General features: G+C 45.4%; 1 protein-coding gene across 5 annotated transcripts in view; it reads left to right on the top strand.

Moving 5' to 3' along the window:
- LOC138453201 (adhesion G protein-coupled receptor F5-like) overlaps positions 1 to 18533 on the top strand; it is a 584850-nt gene that overhangs the window by 190194 nt on the left and 376123 nt on the right. For 4 of the 5 annotated variants that reach the window (XM_069605826.1, XM_069605823.1, XM_069605825.1 and 1 more), the window contains one exon: positions 5271 to 5334. The exons of the other annotated variant lie outside the window; for it this stretch is intronic. In XM_069605826.1, coding sequence (XP_069461927.1) covers positions 5271 to 5334 — 64 coding nt within the window. The remainder of the gene's footprint in view (positions 1 to 5270; positions 5335 to 18533) is intronic. 5 annotated transcript variants of the gene reach the window in all.

Genomic DNA, 18533 nt, shown 5'->3' with positions numbered 1-18533 from the left:
TTAGGAGGGAAATTGGTCTATAGGAGCGGCTATCCGCCGGGTCCTTCCCCTCCTTCGGGATTTCTGTAATTAGCGCTTTGCCAAAGGATGTGGGCGCTCTGCCTGTCTCCATTATGTTCGAGAAGAGGCCTGCCAGGAACCCTGCCAAGAGGCCCGAGAAGGCCTTGTAAAAGCCTGCCGTGAACCCATCCTCCCCTGGGGCCCTACCCCTCTTCAGGCCCGCTATGGCTCTTAGTACCTCCTCTTCCGTTATCGGGGCGTCTAGGGTTGATGCTTCTAGGGGATCAAGAGCCGGGAGGGTGACCCCACTGAGATATTCGTCCAAGGCTTCCTTTTCCGTCTCCCCCTCTCTCCCATACAGGGCCTCATAAAAAGACGCACATTTCTCTGCAATCTCTTCCGGGTCGGATTCGTCCCCTTCTTCCCCACTCTTTAATCTTGCCACCCATCTATCCGCCCTCTGGCCTCGAAGTTTTGCTGCCAGCATGGCATCCGCCTTGTCCCCTTTTTCATAGTATTTTTGACGTAAATGTTGGAGTCCCGCTACAATCTTGCCCATCTCCATTTCCCGCAATTCTTGTCTCTTCTCCCTTGCGATGCCCAGGTCCCTCTCTCTCTCTGTCTCCATCTTCCCCTCCGACCTTTCTAACGAAATTATCTCCGATCTTAATCTGTGGGTCAGGAGAGTCCTAACTCTTTTTTTGGAAGCCCCTTCACTAATTAGCCTACCCCTCCAGGTTGCCTTTGCCGCCTCCCACACAATCTCCCGGTTGACTTCCCCCGTGTCATTTACCCCAAAGAATTCTCTGATCGCTGTTGCCATTTCTTCCTTAAAGACCACATCTCACAACAGGAAATCGTTGCATTTCAATAGAGATTCCCTGGGTTTCAGGCCTGCTATACAGACGTCCGACCAGACCATATCGTGGTCTGACCAGCTAACGGGCCGAATCTCACAAGCCTCTATTCTGCTCATGTGCTGGTTTCCAATGAAAAGATAATCTATTCTAGTCCTGGTACCATGGGCTGCAGAGTAGAAGGTGTATCCCTTACGCCTCGGGTGCAGCTCCCGCCATATGTCCACCAGCCCCTGCTCCCACATTATTTCCCGCAACGCACCGTGAGGCGTCCCCCCACTGCTATTCGGAGGGCCTGCTTTCCCACTATGGTCCAGCTCTCGGTCCGCCCACATATTAAAGTCCCCCCCCAGGAGCAGAAGGCTATCTGCTTTAGCCATCACCTCCCCCAAGGCCTCCTGGATGAATTCCCTCTGACCCGTGTTGGGGCAATATATTGCTGCAAGGGTGACTCTGGTATTATGCAAATTACCAGACACTACCAGGGCCCTCCCATCCTCCCTCTCCCAAGTGGACACTTCCATTAATTTCTGATTCCTATGAAGCAGGATACCGACTCCTCCTCTCTTTATGTGGCCAGATGCCCAGAAGGTCTGACCCACGTGCGATCCAGGGATGGCCCTCTCCTCCCCCCTCACCGTCCTGGTTTCTTGTACAAACATAATATCCACTCTCCCGTTTCTCATTTCCCTTCCTAGAAGGGAGCGCTTCGTTGGGGAGTTGAGCCCCTTGACGTTAAGGGAGCCCATCCTAAGCGACTCGACCCGGCCCCTTTCTTCATTGTCTGCCATTGCTTCTCTCTGTTGGATTAATTGTTTTACTGGTCCTGTGGGAGCTGCCCCGCTTCTTTACCAAGGTGGATATGTCCTGTGCCCCAAGGTCTTTGTCCCCCATCCCCTCGCCTCCCCCCTCCCTTTTCTCTCCCTCTTGCATGACGCCTGCCAACGGGCAAGCCACCAGGGTGTGAGCATGTTCCTGCACCGCAGTTCTCTTGATGAAACTTGCGTCCCGGCCGGGTTGCTGACAAACTAATCTTGATCTTCCAGTTGGTTCGTCTTAATTCACCTAGTCCCCTTCGGCCTCCGATGTCGGGGTGTTTGGTTTCCTGAATTTCCTTCTGCCCTTTGTCTTCTTCTTCGTGGACCAAGGGCCAGCCGGTTCTCTCCTGGTGTCACCTGATGCTTGGGTGCCCACCTCATTTTCCTCACCCAGGGCGTCCCCCTTGATCACTTGCAGCACTTGCGAGGCCTCCTTGCCACTGGTCACTCTGTAGTCCACCCCAGCGCGTTCAAAGGACAGGGCGAAGGGCAAGGACCATCTGTATCTTATATCTTGAGCAGTACGCCACTGGGTGAGCGGACGAAATTCTCTTCTGCGGGTGAGCGTAAGATATGGTAAGTCCTGGTAAATCTTAATTGTGTCGCCTTCAAAAATAAAGCTCCCCAGCCTCTTTGCCTTCTTTAGGACCTCCATTTTCTCCCTGTAGCAGAGGAACCTCACCACGATAGACTTTGGGCCTCCACCCGCGCCCCCTCCACCTCGATGCGCTCTCTCCAGCTGGACCTCTTTGCCCCCCTCCAACGCGAAGAGCTGGTTTATCAGGCCCTGGACCTTCCTCCCCACATCCGCCGCTGTCTCCCCTCTCTCCTGCGACACGCCCATGATACGCAGGTTGTTCCGGCGCTCTCTGTTTTCTAAGTCGTCCATCTTCAAGGTTATGTCCTCATCTCTTATCTCTAGGTCCGTTAGCCTCGCCTCGTATTTCATGTCCAGGAGGTCCGCCTGGAGGTGGTTGTTTTCCATCCCCTCCATTTTCTCCTCTAAGGTGTCCACCCTTCCCTTGAGATCCGCTATGGACGCTTGTATATCTGTCCGGATTGCCTTGATCTCGAGGAGGATGTCCTTGAGATCCTCCTTCGTGAGTGGTGCAGGGGGGGGTTCACCGCCTGAGGGCATGGTGTCTCTGGGGGCCTCACTCGTGGCTGAGTGGGGCCATCGGAAGCGCTGGAGAGACGAGATCGCCCCCAATACCGGAGTGCTCTCCAGGGTCTGGGTGTCTTGACGCACCCAGAGGTGGTGCCTCTGTCCGGGGTTCTCTCGTGGGGGACCCTGTGGTGTACACCACGAGTACACCACGGCCCAAGGCCTTCCCCGTACCTGGTGTGCTAAGGTCTTGCATAGAGCACCTCGTGTTGGGTAGCTGCTCTATGGGGGGGGCTGTGCCGTGTAATCAGGTGGGGCCTTCGGGGGTAGGGTATCAGATCCCCGGCACCTTTGGTCCCTCTGGCCTACTCCCCAGCTGGGTGGGAAGCCGGGGCGCCGCACGGGAAAGGTTGCGCGGGGGGGAAGCCCGCTTTCACTGCATCCAGTCTGTTTCCTCCCGCCCACGCTCTCCTCACCTCCTCACTTCACAGTAACTGTGGGGGGTCCAGGGCCGACAGTTTGGCTCGGGCTGCGGTAGATGGGGCTCTGGGTGGGCTATCTCCGGCGTGCTGACTGGCGCTCAACTGCTCCTCTCCGTCGCCAGTGGGGGCCCGGGCCACATCCCCCAGAGTCCGCGACACCCGGCCGGATCCCCGTGTCGGCAGGGATCGCGTGTGGAGGGTCCTCGCCCCGTGCCTCCCTCTGTGATGCTCTGGGCCGGTGTCCTGGGTTGGCCGTTTCCTCCCGCGGGGGCGGCCGTCCGCGGGTCTCCACGTGGGCCTCTGTGTTTCTGCGGTAACTCGGGAGGGGCCCTGGGCCTCCCAGGAGCGAGGCTCCCTTGGTGTGCTGGTGGGCGCTCTTCCCTTCCTCACCGTCCCCCGTACGCTGGTGAAGGGTGGGGGCCCGGGAAGCGCTCTCCAGAGCCCGCGGCCCTCTATCTCAATGAGGGACCCTAGCCCCGTGCCTCTTAAGGCGCCACGCCTCCTCCGAGACCCGACTGTCCGGCACAGGTCATGAGCACAGGGTGGGGGCGCACGGCTCCACTAGTCCTTTTCGCGGTGCCGCGGAGTCGGCCGCCCTCGGTGTCTGGGGCCTCTGGCGTCTCCGGTGCACACTAGCCTCCGATGCTGGGGTGTGCTCTGTGGGCCTTTCTTGGGGCTCCGCTTCCGGTCGCGCCACAGAAGGTCTTCACTACGGGTCTCAGGGTGGGGTCCGCTGCATGCAGAGGGGATCTCCACTGGCTGGGCTCGGTAATCCAGGCCGGGGACTGGCAGCATCCACTAGGCCCTGCGGTGCATTCAGGAGCGCAGGACTTCTATTTAACTAGTTTTAAACTAACAATAGTCCTCACTAAATTGACAAAAAGCAAAACTTATGATGAAAGCCAAAAATGTGTAGAGTTGCTCTGAAATCTAGTACATTTATTGTAGGACTGCCAAATACTACAGGAATATTAGAGAGATGCACCACCAAACATAGAATGGAATGGAACCTGTGCTTGTCAGGTCTCAGGTCAGAATGCACTAGTTGCCAAAGTCACGTTTTGTTTTCAAAATGAATGCACCTGATTAATGTTAGACCTACATTCCCCAACAATGGTTTTACAAACGTGTAACCACTGTACGTGCGCCGAGTTAGCTCTTGTTTGTCAACCACTAGTTGTCCTGTTAGTGAACATTAGTGCTAGAAAGCACAGCTCAAAGGCGATGCTGAAAGCTTTCAAGGCCCACCCATTGCTTTGTGCCAATAGGCACAAGCTACCTCCATCTCTTGCATTCTAAGGATAGTATAGCTCACTTTCAGTTCTGAACCTTCATGATACACTCCACCTGCGCGTTCATGCTTTATATGACAATTGGCCTCATTATGAGTGTGGCGGCCTGGGAATAAAGACTGCAACACTGAGTCTGCCTGCCGGAGCCACAGTGCCCGACAGGTCTGACCCTGGCAGGCACAGCGACCCTAGTAGGCAGACTCATCACGGAAGCACCGGCACCGTTAGTAACTTGTAATGTCCCGGTGGCACCAGGAAGCTAGGTGCCGGAAACAGTGTTTTACTAGGTCGGTGGCAACCCGCCGCATGCACCGGCAAGTTACCGCCGACCTCGTAAATGACCCAATGTCATTATTCTATGCGGCAGTCAAATATTACTAGCATTCTTCCACTTTGCCTCTAAAGACTTCGGGTGTAAAGGAATAGATCTCAGATCGATGCGTGAGGCAGAGCTCAGCCTTCCTAACAGAGCGTCCTTGTCTTCACTGTTTATTTACCTGTGTGCCAGCTGGGATGCCACACCGCATGCACGCTGCTTCTCAGTGAATCAGCCTATTGTACTTTGTATCAAGGTATTCAGTGTTATCATGCAAGCAAACTGTGCCCGAGAAGCCGCGCCGGGACTGGTGCAATAATCAGCAGTAAAGCTGCTGCGAGTGCCTTTTATCTTTGTTTATGGAATAATCGTAGCTAACCAGCAGTGCGTTTCATTTTAGGCCTACATCGAACATAAGATGGAAGAACTGTTCTCCAAAAGTCTTCTGAGAGAAAAGCGTGCAGGTAAGAATGCACACAGAATGTTTTCAAACTCTGGCACCTTTTTCACTTTTTAACCCAATTTATTTTTCGATCACTGATCATTTAAGATTCATAAATGAACAGAGACATCTCTATTTATAATCAGACTTCTCTTGCAAAGATTCCTGCTGCCCCAGGCAAGTGTTCCTTTGCCACCCCGGTCCCTTGACATAGTGCTTTATAGTGCCCTCAGCAGTTGCTTGGAAATTCCATGTTTTATAACCAATCCTCCTCTTGCTTCTTATGGTTATAGGACAGTTCTGTGTTTGCAACCACAAAGTTGTTTAAATATGCTGAGTAGTCAAGTTTTTATTTGGTAATTAACTTTCTGACACTGTAAACCTTGTATGTAAAGTGCAACATGCATAGCAAATCACTGCAAAGTGCATGGAGGAATGTGATATGTGTAAAGGGAGGAGAAGAGGTATGCAGTGGGAGGTAAAGAGGTAGCCACAGCTCCTACTCCGCAGACATAGAGTTGAACATATCCTTATTGAAATTTCACAGAGCATACGATCTACGCACCCTTAATGGAATTAGAAACCGCACAAGTCGAACTCGTGGAGCAGTCTACATGGAAGTTCCCAGTGACCTGCTACAGTCCAAGGTAGCCACAGTATTTGGTTTCCCAAGTGATTGTTGTAGTTGGTCATGGCTGGGGGAATGCGGGCATGAGATATATGAGGGGTTGGAGGTCAGTGAGGAAGGAACAGATGCTGAGCCCAAGCAAATCCCATGGTTGCCAACTCTATTCCCAGGGGAAAGGCTCAGAGGAGTAGACTTCTCAAAATGATTACCATTCATCTCTTGTCTTAGGTTCTGAGGCTATGCATTGCACCGCGTGGGATATCATCTTACCTCAATAGAAGGTTGAGTTGGATTGGAGGTCCGTATCAGCCCATTCGTGCGGCCCTGAGGTTCCTCTGGGGTTCTAAGATTAGAGAAAGTCAGACTTGAATTTGGGCCGGTCTCCCAGTAGACCCAGTGTGAAAAGCCTATGGATTGGAATTCAACTATTGGTTTAATCAAGAGCCACTGCAGGGATTTCAGTCCCGGGATAATATGGGCACATTTCTTCAGTCCAATAATCCTCTCGGTTCCCTCGTCTGGATTGGTTAACATAGATTTATTAAAGCTCAGCTTTCACAGCATGAATAGAATCTTTACCTATGCGATAGGGAAAAAGAATTCCATTATGCAGGGTGAGATGCTGAAGACATCCTGGCACACTGGAATCACCTTTAAATATGAACACCAGATGTGGCAGTAGACTTTATATACTGCAGCAATGGCACACAAAAACAAAATAGGAGGCACGCCGAGATTTTAGGAAAATATAAAAAGCTTAATTTATGGAAATTGAAAGTTAGAGCACTATGCCTGTGAGGAAAGGGTTGGATGGCTGATTCAGGCATCGACTACAGCTGATGCATTTTGGTCAAGTGTAAGGGAGGACAGTGAGTTGCTACCTTTATTGTATTTTTGATCGCATAATAGTGTTTGAATCCACAAACACAGCGTCTTTTTTGGAATGATTTGAGAGTATTACTGACTTAAAATGCCTATTGGATCTCAATAACACTTTGAAGTACACAGTGACATTTCCAATCGTAATTTGGGGATAAATCCCCCATGTACTTCTTATAAGTATAATGGCCAGTTAATAGCTCATCTTCATGCATACACCCTCCATAACCAACTTTCCAAATGGACATTAACACCCATTTTCTTGAGAGAAATGTTATAGACCTGAGCACTCGTCGATATCAATCAACCATAGGCCGTAGCCAGATGTCAGCAATCATTTGGTCTCTGTATTCTGTGGACTATAACTCCCAAGATCCCCCCACATTGAATATGTTGGTTAGGACTGGTGGGAGGTATAGTTCAGAACATCTGGAGAGCCAAAGTTGCAGACCAGCTTTCCCTATTTAGTGCTTTCACAACGTCTCTCAACCAGATCTTCTGTGATGACTCATGGTTTCAACATTCGAAGACCGGATGCCAAATGAACATCTGCCTGCTATCTTTCCAGATTGTAAACAAATCTTTACTGCCTTTAGTAAAATGGAATCTTCTATATGTGAGAAATTGGTCGCATAAAGAACTAGAACGTTTACCATACCCTTTCCCACTCCAAGTAAATGTTTTAATACATTGTCTCAGGAGGATAGCTCAGGGGCAACGTGCTAACCTTTGAAGCAAGACGACGCAGAGCAACACAGGTTCGATCCGCTGGTCCACGCTTAGAAACCTCTGGGTATTAAGCGAGTTATAAATAACTGATCATATCATATTCTCTATCCAGCTTAAAGATTGTCTTGCATACAGTCCCCATATCCCACTGCCATGTGCTTGCACAGTAGTCTTAGCTTTATAAACTTGGAGGATCGCCTGAAGATCTTTTTGGTATATGAAAATGGCACCAGTACATCATACAAATTAAACCACTGCCTGATCTGGTAAGCTCTTGTCCTTTGCAAATATTTCAACAGACAAATATTAAGTATTCGTTAATTGATGCACTTATATTGATTGCTTGACTGCTCAAACTTGCCGACACGTGTTTCGGCCTTGGGTCGTTTTGAAGGCATTACATATATCTTGTTTTCACTTTTTAGATTTTGTCTTGCAAATGTACTCCTGTCACTCCCTTTGTCGAAGGTTCTGCAATGAACTTGTCAATTGTTTCAGTTCTTAGATATTCTCAATGAACTGGTTGATTATTATCAGCATCAAAATATACTCTAATTCACCCGATCCGGAGCGTTATCCTGGCCGGGCTATAGCATTCCACGTGGCAAACCCGGAACACTATAGCCTCTACATCCCTTATTAAACCACCCGGTTCTCCTTAGAACAAAGCCTAACAGCAATTAGCACATTATATGGGATACAGTACCCCTACTGTATGTTATGAGGATATTGCAAATCACTGAGGGGTTCTGTGACCATAAAGAGGAAAGAGGCAGAAGGCCAGCTCATTTACAAGGTCATGGAAGTCCGAGGGGACTTGCAAGTATCCTTTTTACATACAGTAGGGGCTATTATATTATGTATAATACATTGTCACGCACTGTCATCTCCTCTACAACCTGACCTCTTGCATAATCAGGTCTTCCATTTGATGTTCTAATGTGTTTGGATTTTTAAAAAGCTAACATGCAGCCTGTAATGTGTTGCAGAAAAATAGTTTGAGCTGTTTAATAAAATACAAATTCATTTCATGCTTTAAAATAAGTAAAAACACGATGATGCTTGCTCACATGTGTTAAACTCCAGAAGTGCACACATTAAACAATATACTATAAACAGTTCCTTGCCAATTATTGTCTGTAAAGTCTCACAGAAAACTATTTTATAAGCATCAAAATGTAAAAAGCTTGTCACAGCTTTAAGTGCAACAGTGAGAGCTGGAGTTCTGCTCTCGCGCTGACTCAAGCAGCAGGCATTGTGACGTCACAACTGAAGCATAATAACTGATTTCAGACCAGTTGTGATGTAATTTTCTTATTACAGAAGAGTAGTGATGTCACAACCAGCCTCTAATAAGAACATAATTTCTACTTTTATACAGATATAGCAGGCTGCCATGTATTATAGACTCATCATGTGTAAGATGATGCAGAGGTTGGCAGCCCTTGGTTAAGATACCTTCAATATGGAAAAGGCATAAATGAAATACCCCATAACACCACTAATCAGAGAGTGCATGCTTCTGTTTCACAGACCTTCTATGTGGTCTGATTACCAATGGATCTAAGCACTGATTGTCAGTGTCTGGAAATATTTCAATAGAAGATGCACCAGAATTGTAATAACGTCAGAAAAGGATTATGCTCACTCTCTATCCAAGCTTCAAAATTTAGAAGTATATACTTAGTTCATGATGCTGCATTGAGAGATACAAATGTTTGTGCAGCTGGAGAATCAAGACTTGTTCTGTCTTGTATTATATGTAGAACTGATTAACATACTAACTTCAAAGGTTGCTGCGCTTTCCTTTCTCTTGCTTTGAAAGATGTATTCATCAAGGTACATCCTATGTATTTCAGAAAGATACATGTTAGGGCTAATGAAAACCACCTAAGAAGGCCACCAACCGAGGCAACCCCTCCCAATTTACCTTGCTGTCTTTCCAAAAACCATTCACCCAATTATCTCTAGTAAATGTCCGGTTTTTGCGTTTCAATGTTGTCCTCTTTCATCATCCACTCCAGCCACTCAGCATCTTCAAGGTTATTGGGTAGACACACCCATGGCATTCAAAGCAACTGTGTATCTGTCGAGTTTTGGTTCCAAATCACCTGCTTCTTGTTTTATACACTGCAGTTTTCTTTACTACACTTATTTAATACATTTTACACATAACTAATTTGCCTTGTGGAGGTTCATTAAGGGATCTTTCGTAGAACGGTTTCCAAAAGCATCCACCTCACCGAAACACTACAAATGGGGAGTACGCTTCTGTTCCCTTTAACATTTTCAGCAGCTGTGAGGATGCACCTTATTCAATCCATTTTTATCATTCATTGAGTTGCACATTAAAGCGACTATTTATCAGAAGGTAAACATGTACAGAGTGACATATTTCATCTGATCGGTCCTCATTGTGCCATTTAGTTTGTTCTACTTTGCTGTCCTCTTCACCAGGATTTAACAGGACTATTTTTGGATGATATAAAGAGCCAAAGGAACAGGTGGATATCAGATCCTGTTCAAGAAATAGACAAGAGATGTCCACAGTCCCCCAAATGTCTTAGGCTCACTCAACCGGTCTTTCCTAACCATTTTCATGTTTGATCCTTTAATTAAATGTCCCCTGGACCTTGTCTTTAACTAAAAGATGCTTTTGTTTATTGGTGAACGTGTATCTTCAAAAGCCACATGTTCTAAGGATCACAGCCAAAGGTGCAGCCGCAGAGGTTAAAGTAAAGTTGATATTGGTGACTCCATAATAGATGGTAAAGAGGTCACGTTGTCCTTCTTCATAATGGAGTTCAAAGCAAGAACAAGTGGCTACATACTTTCAGCTGATGTTACAGTCAGAACGGCAACAAGACAGGTTCCTTATGGTAGAACATGTAATCCTCCTATGAGGTGTTCTGTCCCATTAGGCATCGTATACAGGGCACTTGGTATTCTCCCTCACCTCTGCGTCTGACCCTTCGAGAGCGAGATTGCCGGCTGAGGCAGTAGTATCATACACAGTGCCCACAGGTGCATCAGATCCCAGGGATCTTCCTGGGTTTTGTTCTAATTCATAATAAGCCCAAACTTTTCTCCGGGGTTACGTAATAATTCTTTGGCTATTGAGGTCACTTTGTAGAGAACACATACATCCCTGTGTGTGAGGAGTTAATTATACTCTTCAGTTCAGCGCGTTCAGTCTGTACCTTCTCGCACCAAGGGCAACAGTTGAACCCACTTGTTGCCGCTGGGTTCATACTTCCGTTGTCTTGCTCCTATTGCCCCGCGCTTTAAGTTTTTGACATTTTGACAGGTCACCACCATTGTGTTCTGGGTGATACTCAGAATAGATACAATATTGCCATGAATATGATGAATGATACCCAAAGGAGGATAGTCATAATGGACCCAGAATAGGCCCCTCGTTTTTGAATTAAGACCTATCCTTTCAATTCAACTCATCCTTTTATAGATTAATGTTTAACATAAAACAGCTGATAACAGGGCGAACTAGCAAAGACATCACATGGCAGACGAAGATAAGATAGACTGATATTCTGATTAAAAAACAGTTAAGAGCAAATACGAAAATAACCAATGCATGCAAAATAGTATGTGTAGATCATTTTAAACATAAGGCTTACCTTGCTTCCAAAAAAACATATGGAGGGGCAGTGTACAGTGTATTTTACAATTGTGGCGAGGGCTCTGATGACTGCTAGTCCACACTGATAGAACCTGTATCTTAAAATAGAGCACACACAAAACAAGTCGAGAAGTATGGCTGGTGGAACAGTAGGTTTGTGTTAAGAAAAAGCAAAGGTATATCCAAATGGAGAACTAGGAGTCCAATTCGGCAAGTAGAACTGAAAAACCTCATACAGTGTATGCGGACGAAGTCAGGGTGTGCAGTGCTAACATTGCAATAATACTAGAGAGACAATACGCGCAGCTGGACAACTGCATCCTACAACAGATGACACAGGATAGCCTGTTAAAGGGAAAACATGCAAGCCGGTGTGTGTGTGTGTCTGCATACCAACCCTCACACACCATGTAAGGTAATTTGGTGCTAAAAAGTCTTTCCTGTCAATCAGCGAGGAACCAAAATGTGCAGTCAGAGAGGCGCATTGTCACACCTCTGGAGCAAATCTTTGTGATTGTGTATTTGTACGTATGGAATGTAGAAATCGGAAACCTAGGTAGGAAGCAAGCGAGATCTGTGCATAGGGTACGCCCCTAGGGGGTTACATGTAGGGTTCTGGGATAGAATAGGTTGCTATGATGGGTAGGGAAGGATGTGTGATGGTACTTCCGGAAGAGTAGTAGCAGGGTCCAGTGGAGTAATCAGCAAGCTATTCTTTGAAGAGTTGGGTGCCTAGTTCCTTCCTGAACTGTGACTGTCCAGCTTTTACCGCCTGAAAGTCCTTCTAATTGACATTTTTGTCTGTCAGATAACGACCGTTTGGATTTTGCTTGCATAATCACATGTTTGACTTAGGTCCATACTCCTGACAAGGGCAAAACCAATTTGCGAGAACAGAAAATTCATTAATAATAATAATAATAATAATAATAATAATAATAATAATAATAATAATAATAATTAGAAGGAAGGACACCGCCAACGTACAAAAAAAAAGGTGTTGTGACTCTTCTTCTGGTGCGGAGGATGGCTCAGAGACAAAGCACTCGTCTGAGTAGCATATGTTTGAAAACTGGCCCGCGCTTAGAGGCTGGACTCCTGCATGAAGTGCGATATAAGATCCCAGGTTCATTTTTTTCCTACTCAGATATGAGGATGAACATATGGGTAAACTAGAAACAATGACAAATTCTGAAAAAAATTGGCATTGGGGTGGCTAAAAATGACTTCAGTGCAAGAGCCATCCAAGAGAAAGCGTGCCACCCGTTACACCGTCTCCTTGGTGGTGGCAGACACTGAGAAAATAATGCATTTCTGTCATAAGGGCTGTCTAACCACATACCCAGAAGCACACAAAGTATAATTTTAAACAGCTGACTTGTTTTCAGCTTGCTCATGGCTATTCAATGTATCTAAAAACATTGTGTGGCAGTTTCGTATATTTTGCCAGGCACATTGCAAAGGTTTATAATGAACAATGCAAGCATGTGTTGCCACGAATGTGCAATAGCACAAAATGCATTGTGTAAGCACAACAACACATGCCTGCAATGTACATTTACCCAACCTTATTCATAGTCAAGTAAAACATCAGTTGACATGTGTGCTAAGGACAGTTGTGTATCTGGTGCTGCAAAAAATGCCCTATGTTTGTGATGCATCAGTCACAAAAATGTGTGTAACAGCCCAGGAAATGTACTAGGATTTTAGAAGCACAGTCATTTTCTGCCACCTCCTTTTTCTGCTCATTTGTCATTGTTAGTCTGCATAGTGCATCCCCCTAATAATTCCTGAGAGAGCTTTTACAAAGTGGGTTTGGGCTTCACGAATATCCGAGTGAAATTTGGGTTGGTTCGTAAATATTCCCAAACTTTCGCTACACCCTAAAACTGTGGAGCATTTTCAGTAGGTTTAGGATGGTCGGTGGACGTTCAGCTTTCTGGCAGCAATTCTTAACAAGAAAACATTCAAAGGGTAACATTAAAATGTAGAAAGGCTGGGGAATGGAGAAATAGCGTTGGGGTAATTGAGACATACCACCGAGTTTGGATAAGAGATTGTCGGGAGTAAAAAGGGTATTGCGTTGTTTTATCGACAGGTGTTTTTTCAAAGTAATTTTCATCGAAAAAATGGCTCAGAACAAACTCATCGAAAGATATAGGGTGTAAGAGGTTAAAAGGGGTGGGGAGGGAGGAGGGATAATAGTATAGAGAAGGGGGGATTGGGAAGGATCCCCCAAATAAAAAAATACAAATTGATTCGTTTTTTCAAAGTAATTTCTTTGAAATAAAATACTTCGAAAAAACTGTTGTCGTCAAAGGGACATGGAACCATAAAAAGAGTATTGTGCAATTGTGGTTGTTATATAGATAATAAAGTAGATGCAGTTCTCTGGGAGGATATCTCATTAGGTAATGAACCAGCTGCCGCAACTTGTGGATAACCAACATTTCACAGGTGTGTACAGAAGACTCAGCATTTCATCATTCTGAGACTTTAAATAATGCATATATTGGTTTTACATGAGTTTAAATCTGTGAACATTGGATACTTCAATACAGCACGAATATTTCTTGACTTACTCCTTGCCGTAAAATCAGTAGGAAAAGACATAATACACAAAAGATAGATTTTGCAGTGTATTCCAAAGGGTCAACATATTTTTGTGATCTTTGCTGACGTTGGATGTGTTTTGAAAGTTTGAGCATTTCATAATTCTAACACGTGCCGAGGGTGAACATTTGCTGAATGTTCAATAGCTTTGGCTTCGTCCTACAAATGCTGGCACACCCGTCGGCAAACTGTGAATTGTCGTCTTTAGGCACTGTTCCAAGATTCTTGTGTTTTATTTGAAATCTATGAGATAGTGTTGCCTGTCTGTCTATGCTAGTAGGCAGGGCGGGGGAGGGTGGAGGGGGGGCAGTCCGGGTATATTCCGCCCTTAAACCCCCTCCACACCAAACTCCTGAGGTTGTAAACCTAAGTACTTCATTGTGGGCAATAACTATGGTAATACGTAACATGGATGAAAAAAAAATGGTGAAAGTGGTACTATATACAACACTAGAACTATTCTGTTGGAAGCACTTACTTGGCATGGTGCCCCTCCCAAGGAGGACATTCCAGCAAGGTCTTTAGGGTTCGTTTCTGATTCTTATCAGACCATTTCTCAAGCAACACTGCCAAGCCATTTTACAATCTGCTAAATTCCTATGTTTAAAACCAGGAAAAACCCACCATATTTTTCTTGCAATAAGATTCAGGGTTGCAGTGTAATGAATGGTAATCCCCTGTTTAGAGCCCGCCAATTCTACACGTGAAGGTCTCTCTGCTCATCAATTTAGTGCCTCATGATGCAGCCTAACCTGCGGCGTTTGCCAGAAAATATAGCCCTATAATCCTGGAATGATGTCTGCTGGATGCAAGATTCCTATTTGAGGTGCCTTATTTACAATTTAAAGCAATTAGCAATAGCGGATGAAGGCAAAAGAAGTCGAGATGGGCACCTTCTCTTTCAAATTAATCATTCATTTATAAGTTGATTCGGAAACAGAGTATCCATAAACCATAGACAGAGTAAGAATACATAGCAATAGAACATCCAAATGAATGCAAAGCTCACGATTTGAAGACTCAACAAATGGATTTGCTATTGGGTTACTTCAGGGGAACAGAAACAAATGGGGTGGTGGTGGAGGCACATCACACAATGGTCAAGATGTGTAAAGTTAGTGGGAAATACTTTCCATTAACAATGCACATTTTAGTTTTTGCTCCAGGGGAGATGGACATATCTATGTTCATGGTTAATTATGTTCAAATTGTTCACGGTGGCGGCTGAGGGTAAATTGGTACCCCTACCGTCGGCCTATGCGAGTGTTTAGCATATGTGAGTGTTTTTTTAACTTCACTGCATTACATGAAGTCATATATTGAGCTAGTGAACTTCTTGTAGATTTGCTCAACAGTTCTAATTTTGAATCCAAACCTATTCATTTTAAGTTAGATGCTTGTCTCCGATTTGTATTACCATTTTCAAGTACTGATGAAATAAAAAAAGCTAGTCGATTAGGTGCGATTATAAAGGTAATTCCAGTTTCCAGCACTGAGCTGATCGATCCAGTTGTGGGTTGCGCCCAATGTCCGGAGTCCAGCTGGTGTTTTGTTTTCTTGCTTTGTTTGTGTCCCAGTTGTTGACAATGTCAGTGCTGTCCTGGTTGTCGTCCGTTATGTTATGAAAGAATTATTTCATTCTGAGTTGTCTGAAGAAGGCCTCAAGATCGCATCACAGTTAGTTCTATTTTGTCGATGGGTTTAGAAGGGCAGAATGAGAGCCCTCTGGAGAGCACTGAGTTTTCTGTCTGTGTTGCCTGTGCTGTCGGTATATCAGGCCAGTCCCTGCAATTTAGTTGCAAAGGGACTGTCCTGACCGAGTTTCAACTTGACTGCACCTACCATGACTGATACTAACCCATCCCCTTCTGCCTTCCTGAGAGCACTCTAAGATGGTGGGAAGTTTGTTCCTTCTTTCCTTTCCTTCTCTTCAGTTCCACTGACCCCTGCCCCACTTAACAGAGTGTACCAGTTACACCTTCAAGACTGCAATGTGTGGGAGAGTTCAGCATCTAGGCATGCCTCTCCGTGCAAATCTGACAATCATCAGGTACACAGACAGGCACAGATATCTGGGTATTTCCAGGAGCAGCGTTTTAAGCTGTAATGCTGTGTAAGGGAGCTACATCTGATACCCCACCCTTGCTTTAATTAGTCTCCAGCTGAAGCCTGGTATAAACTCCAGTTGATTATTTCCGCAAATATTCTACTGGGTCCAGTTATGCACATATGTGTTTATGTACAGCTGCCAACCAGCTATGAAGGAGGTTTCAGTGGTTATGGTTATCCCACCCTGTGCCCTGCACCATCCTCTCATTCAGTTGCATAGGTATTACCGTTTCATCTCAGTTCTTTTCTGCCTCCCTTAACCCTCTTTCTTGCACTCTTCTTTGCATATAGCAGCAGTCTGCTGCTACCTTTGGGCTGCTCTGAAGCGACCTTTAACATTATAATTATGCAAATGTACTATTTCCTACATGACAAGACATGTATGTTTCTATATAGAAGGCGTACATAGCACATTCTTGGAGCCTTTGGCGGTTGCACGTGTCACATATGATAGCAGTAGCTGCACAATTGAGTTGCACCTTACCGTACTGTGTGGCGCTGCCAGGCTGGTGAGGGCATCATCGAGACATTGACGGCTGCTCATTACACAGGGTGGCAGTTACATGTTGGCTTTGCAATGATTTTTAATGCTCAATATTTCTCTTTACTCGCAGTACACTCTTGCTCCCTGTACACACCCCCAGGTCAAAAACGTTGAACTTGCGAACGTCCCAGAACAGATGACTGTAAAATCAGTTCTGTGCTCATATGTGACTTTAAATTAGGCAACTATAGCACTGCATTTTTTTATCTTTATCATTAGAGTGAATATTCATGTGCTAATAAAAAAGGTTGAACACTTAGATAGTGTACACCACACAGCGGATTGTCTCATAGTGTACACCACACAGTGGATTGTCTCATAGCGTACACCACACAGCGGATTGTCCCATAGCGTACACCACACCGTGGATTGTCTCATAGCGTACACCACACAGTGGATTGTCTCAAAGTGTACACTACATAGCGGATTGTCTCATAGCGTACACCACACAGCGGATTGTCTCATAGTGTACACCACACAGCAGATTGTCTCATAGTGTACACCACACAGTGGATTGTCTCATAGCGTACACCACACAGCGGATTGTCCCATAGCATACACCACACCGTGGATTGTCCCATAGCGTACACCACACCGTGGATTGTCTCATAGCGTACACCACACAGTGGATTGTCTCAAAGTGTACACTACATAGCGGATTGTCTCATAGCGTACACCACACAGCGGATTGTCTCATAGTGTACACCACACAGCAGATTGTCTCTTATAGTACACCACACTGCGGATTGTCTATAGCACTTGACATATAAGCAGTACATTTGATCAAGCGCAGAAGGCTGACATGTTAAATTAGCCTTGCTGGGAATCTTAAGCGTGGTCACCAATGCACACCCAGACCTCTGCAGCAGCACCTTCGCAGCAATACTCTTTATAAATGACGAAAATAAGATAAGACAGGCGTTCATTCAGATGATGGGGAATAGATGATGCGTGTCTTGACTATAGGTGTAGCCGCCTCTCCTTGCAGCCTCTGCATTAGCTATGGCAGTTCTTGTCTTAGATGGTTATTTGCATAACAGTAAGCAATGAAAGTGCATTCTCATCATAGTTCTAAGTCGTGCGACCAGTCGGCGCAGGTCTCGAAGCCTGAACGGCTGGCGTGCAGTCATCGCTGAAGAATGAGGAAAGAGGATACAATCTTTGAGCACCTGGAGTTATGCAAATTTATTTGCACAGGGATGTCCTTCCTTGTATTGTTTCACATTGATGAATATACAGGTCCCATCCTCACATGAAGGCCCCTGTAGAAGAGCGTAATGAATGCTAAACAATTATAATTCTACCCCTTCCCATTAAGAGATATTTTACCAGACCAGCAGAGTTGAGCATTATTTACAAAACGTATTTGTAGTTCACTCGTTTTTTTTACATACTGGTGGCTTTTTGTCCACTATTTTCTGTGTGAATTCTCCCTGCACCCATCAAGGCTTTGCGCTCTTACCAACGTGCAAGGGAGTATGGAATGATCTGAAGACACTCAACCGTCTGGGACCTACATTCCTCCGTGCATCCCATTCCCTCCCGCCATTGCAAAGTCCTCTAAGCACTTTCACAGTGGCCTGACGCTCTTTCCATGAAAAGAATACATGAGAAAATGCATGAAGTATATCCCCTACCATTTAACATATTTATTTATTTTAGTCGTCCAGTTAAGTTGATCAAGTACTTCAAAGCAAACAATGGTTTTGGTTCGCTTGTGCATCAAATGTGTATGCCACCATTTTTTTTAGCGTATCATATGTCAGTCTAGTGCTCTCTATCGCTCCCTATCTCTCACTCTCTGTTTCCCTCTGTTGTTCGTTCTCTTTCTCTGTCTCACTCTATGCCCCTGTCTCTTTCTATATGGGTGTGATTTGCATAGTCAGGTGCACGGGTGTAAAAGCCACGCGTTTGTTAAAGCCGCCACATCCATTGCTGACAGATGTGCCACCAGATTGGAAAAGAACACAGCTTTAGGGGTTGTGAGTTTTTGCAAAAACACTTATTAAAAAAACAAATTATTTAATTGTGCTAACATTGTAAACTGCTTCTTTTAAAAATGGTGCAATATTTTCTAAG

The sequence above is a fragment of the Ambystoma mexicanum genome, chromosome 4p (genome assembly GCF_040938575.1).
Source record: "Ambystoma mexicanum isolate Mex_15411 chromosome 4p, UKY_AmexF1_1, whole genome shotgun sequence".
Taxonomy (NCBI): Eukaryota; Metazoa; Chordata; class Amphibia; order Caudata; family Ambystomatidae; genus Ambystoma; species Ambystoma mexicanum.
This window is presented reverse-complemented; position numbering and strand designations above follow the sequence as displayed.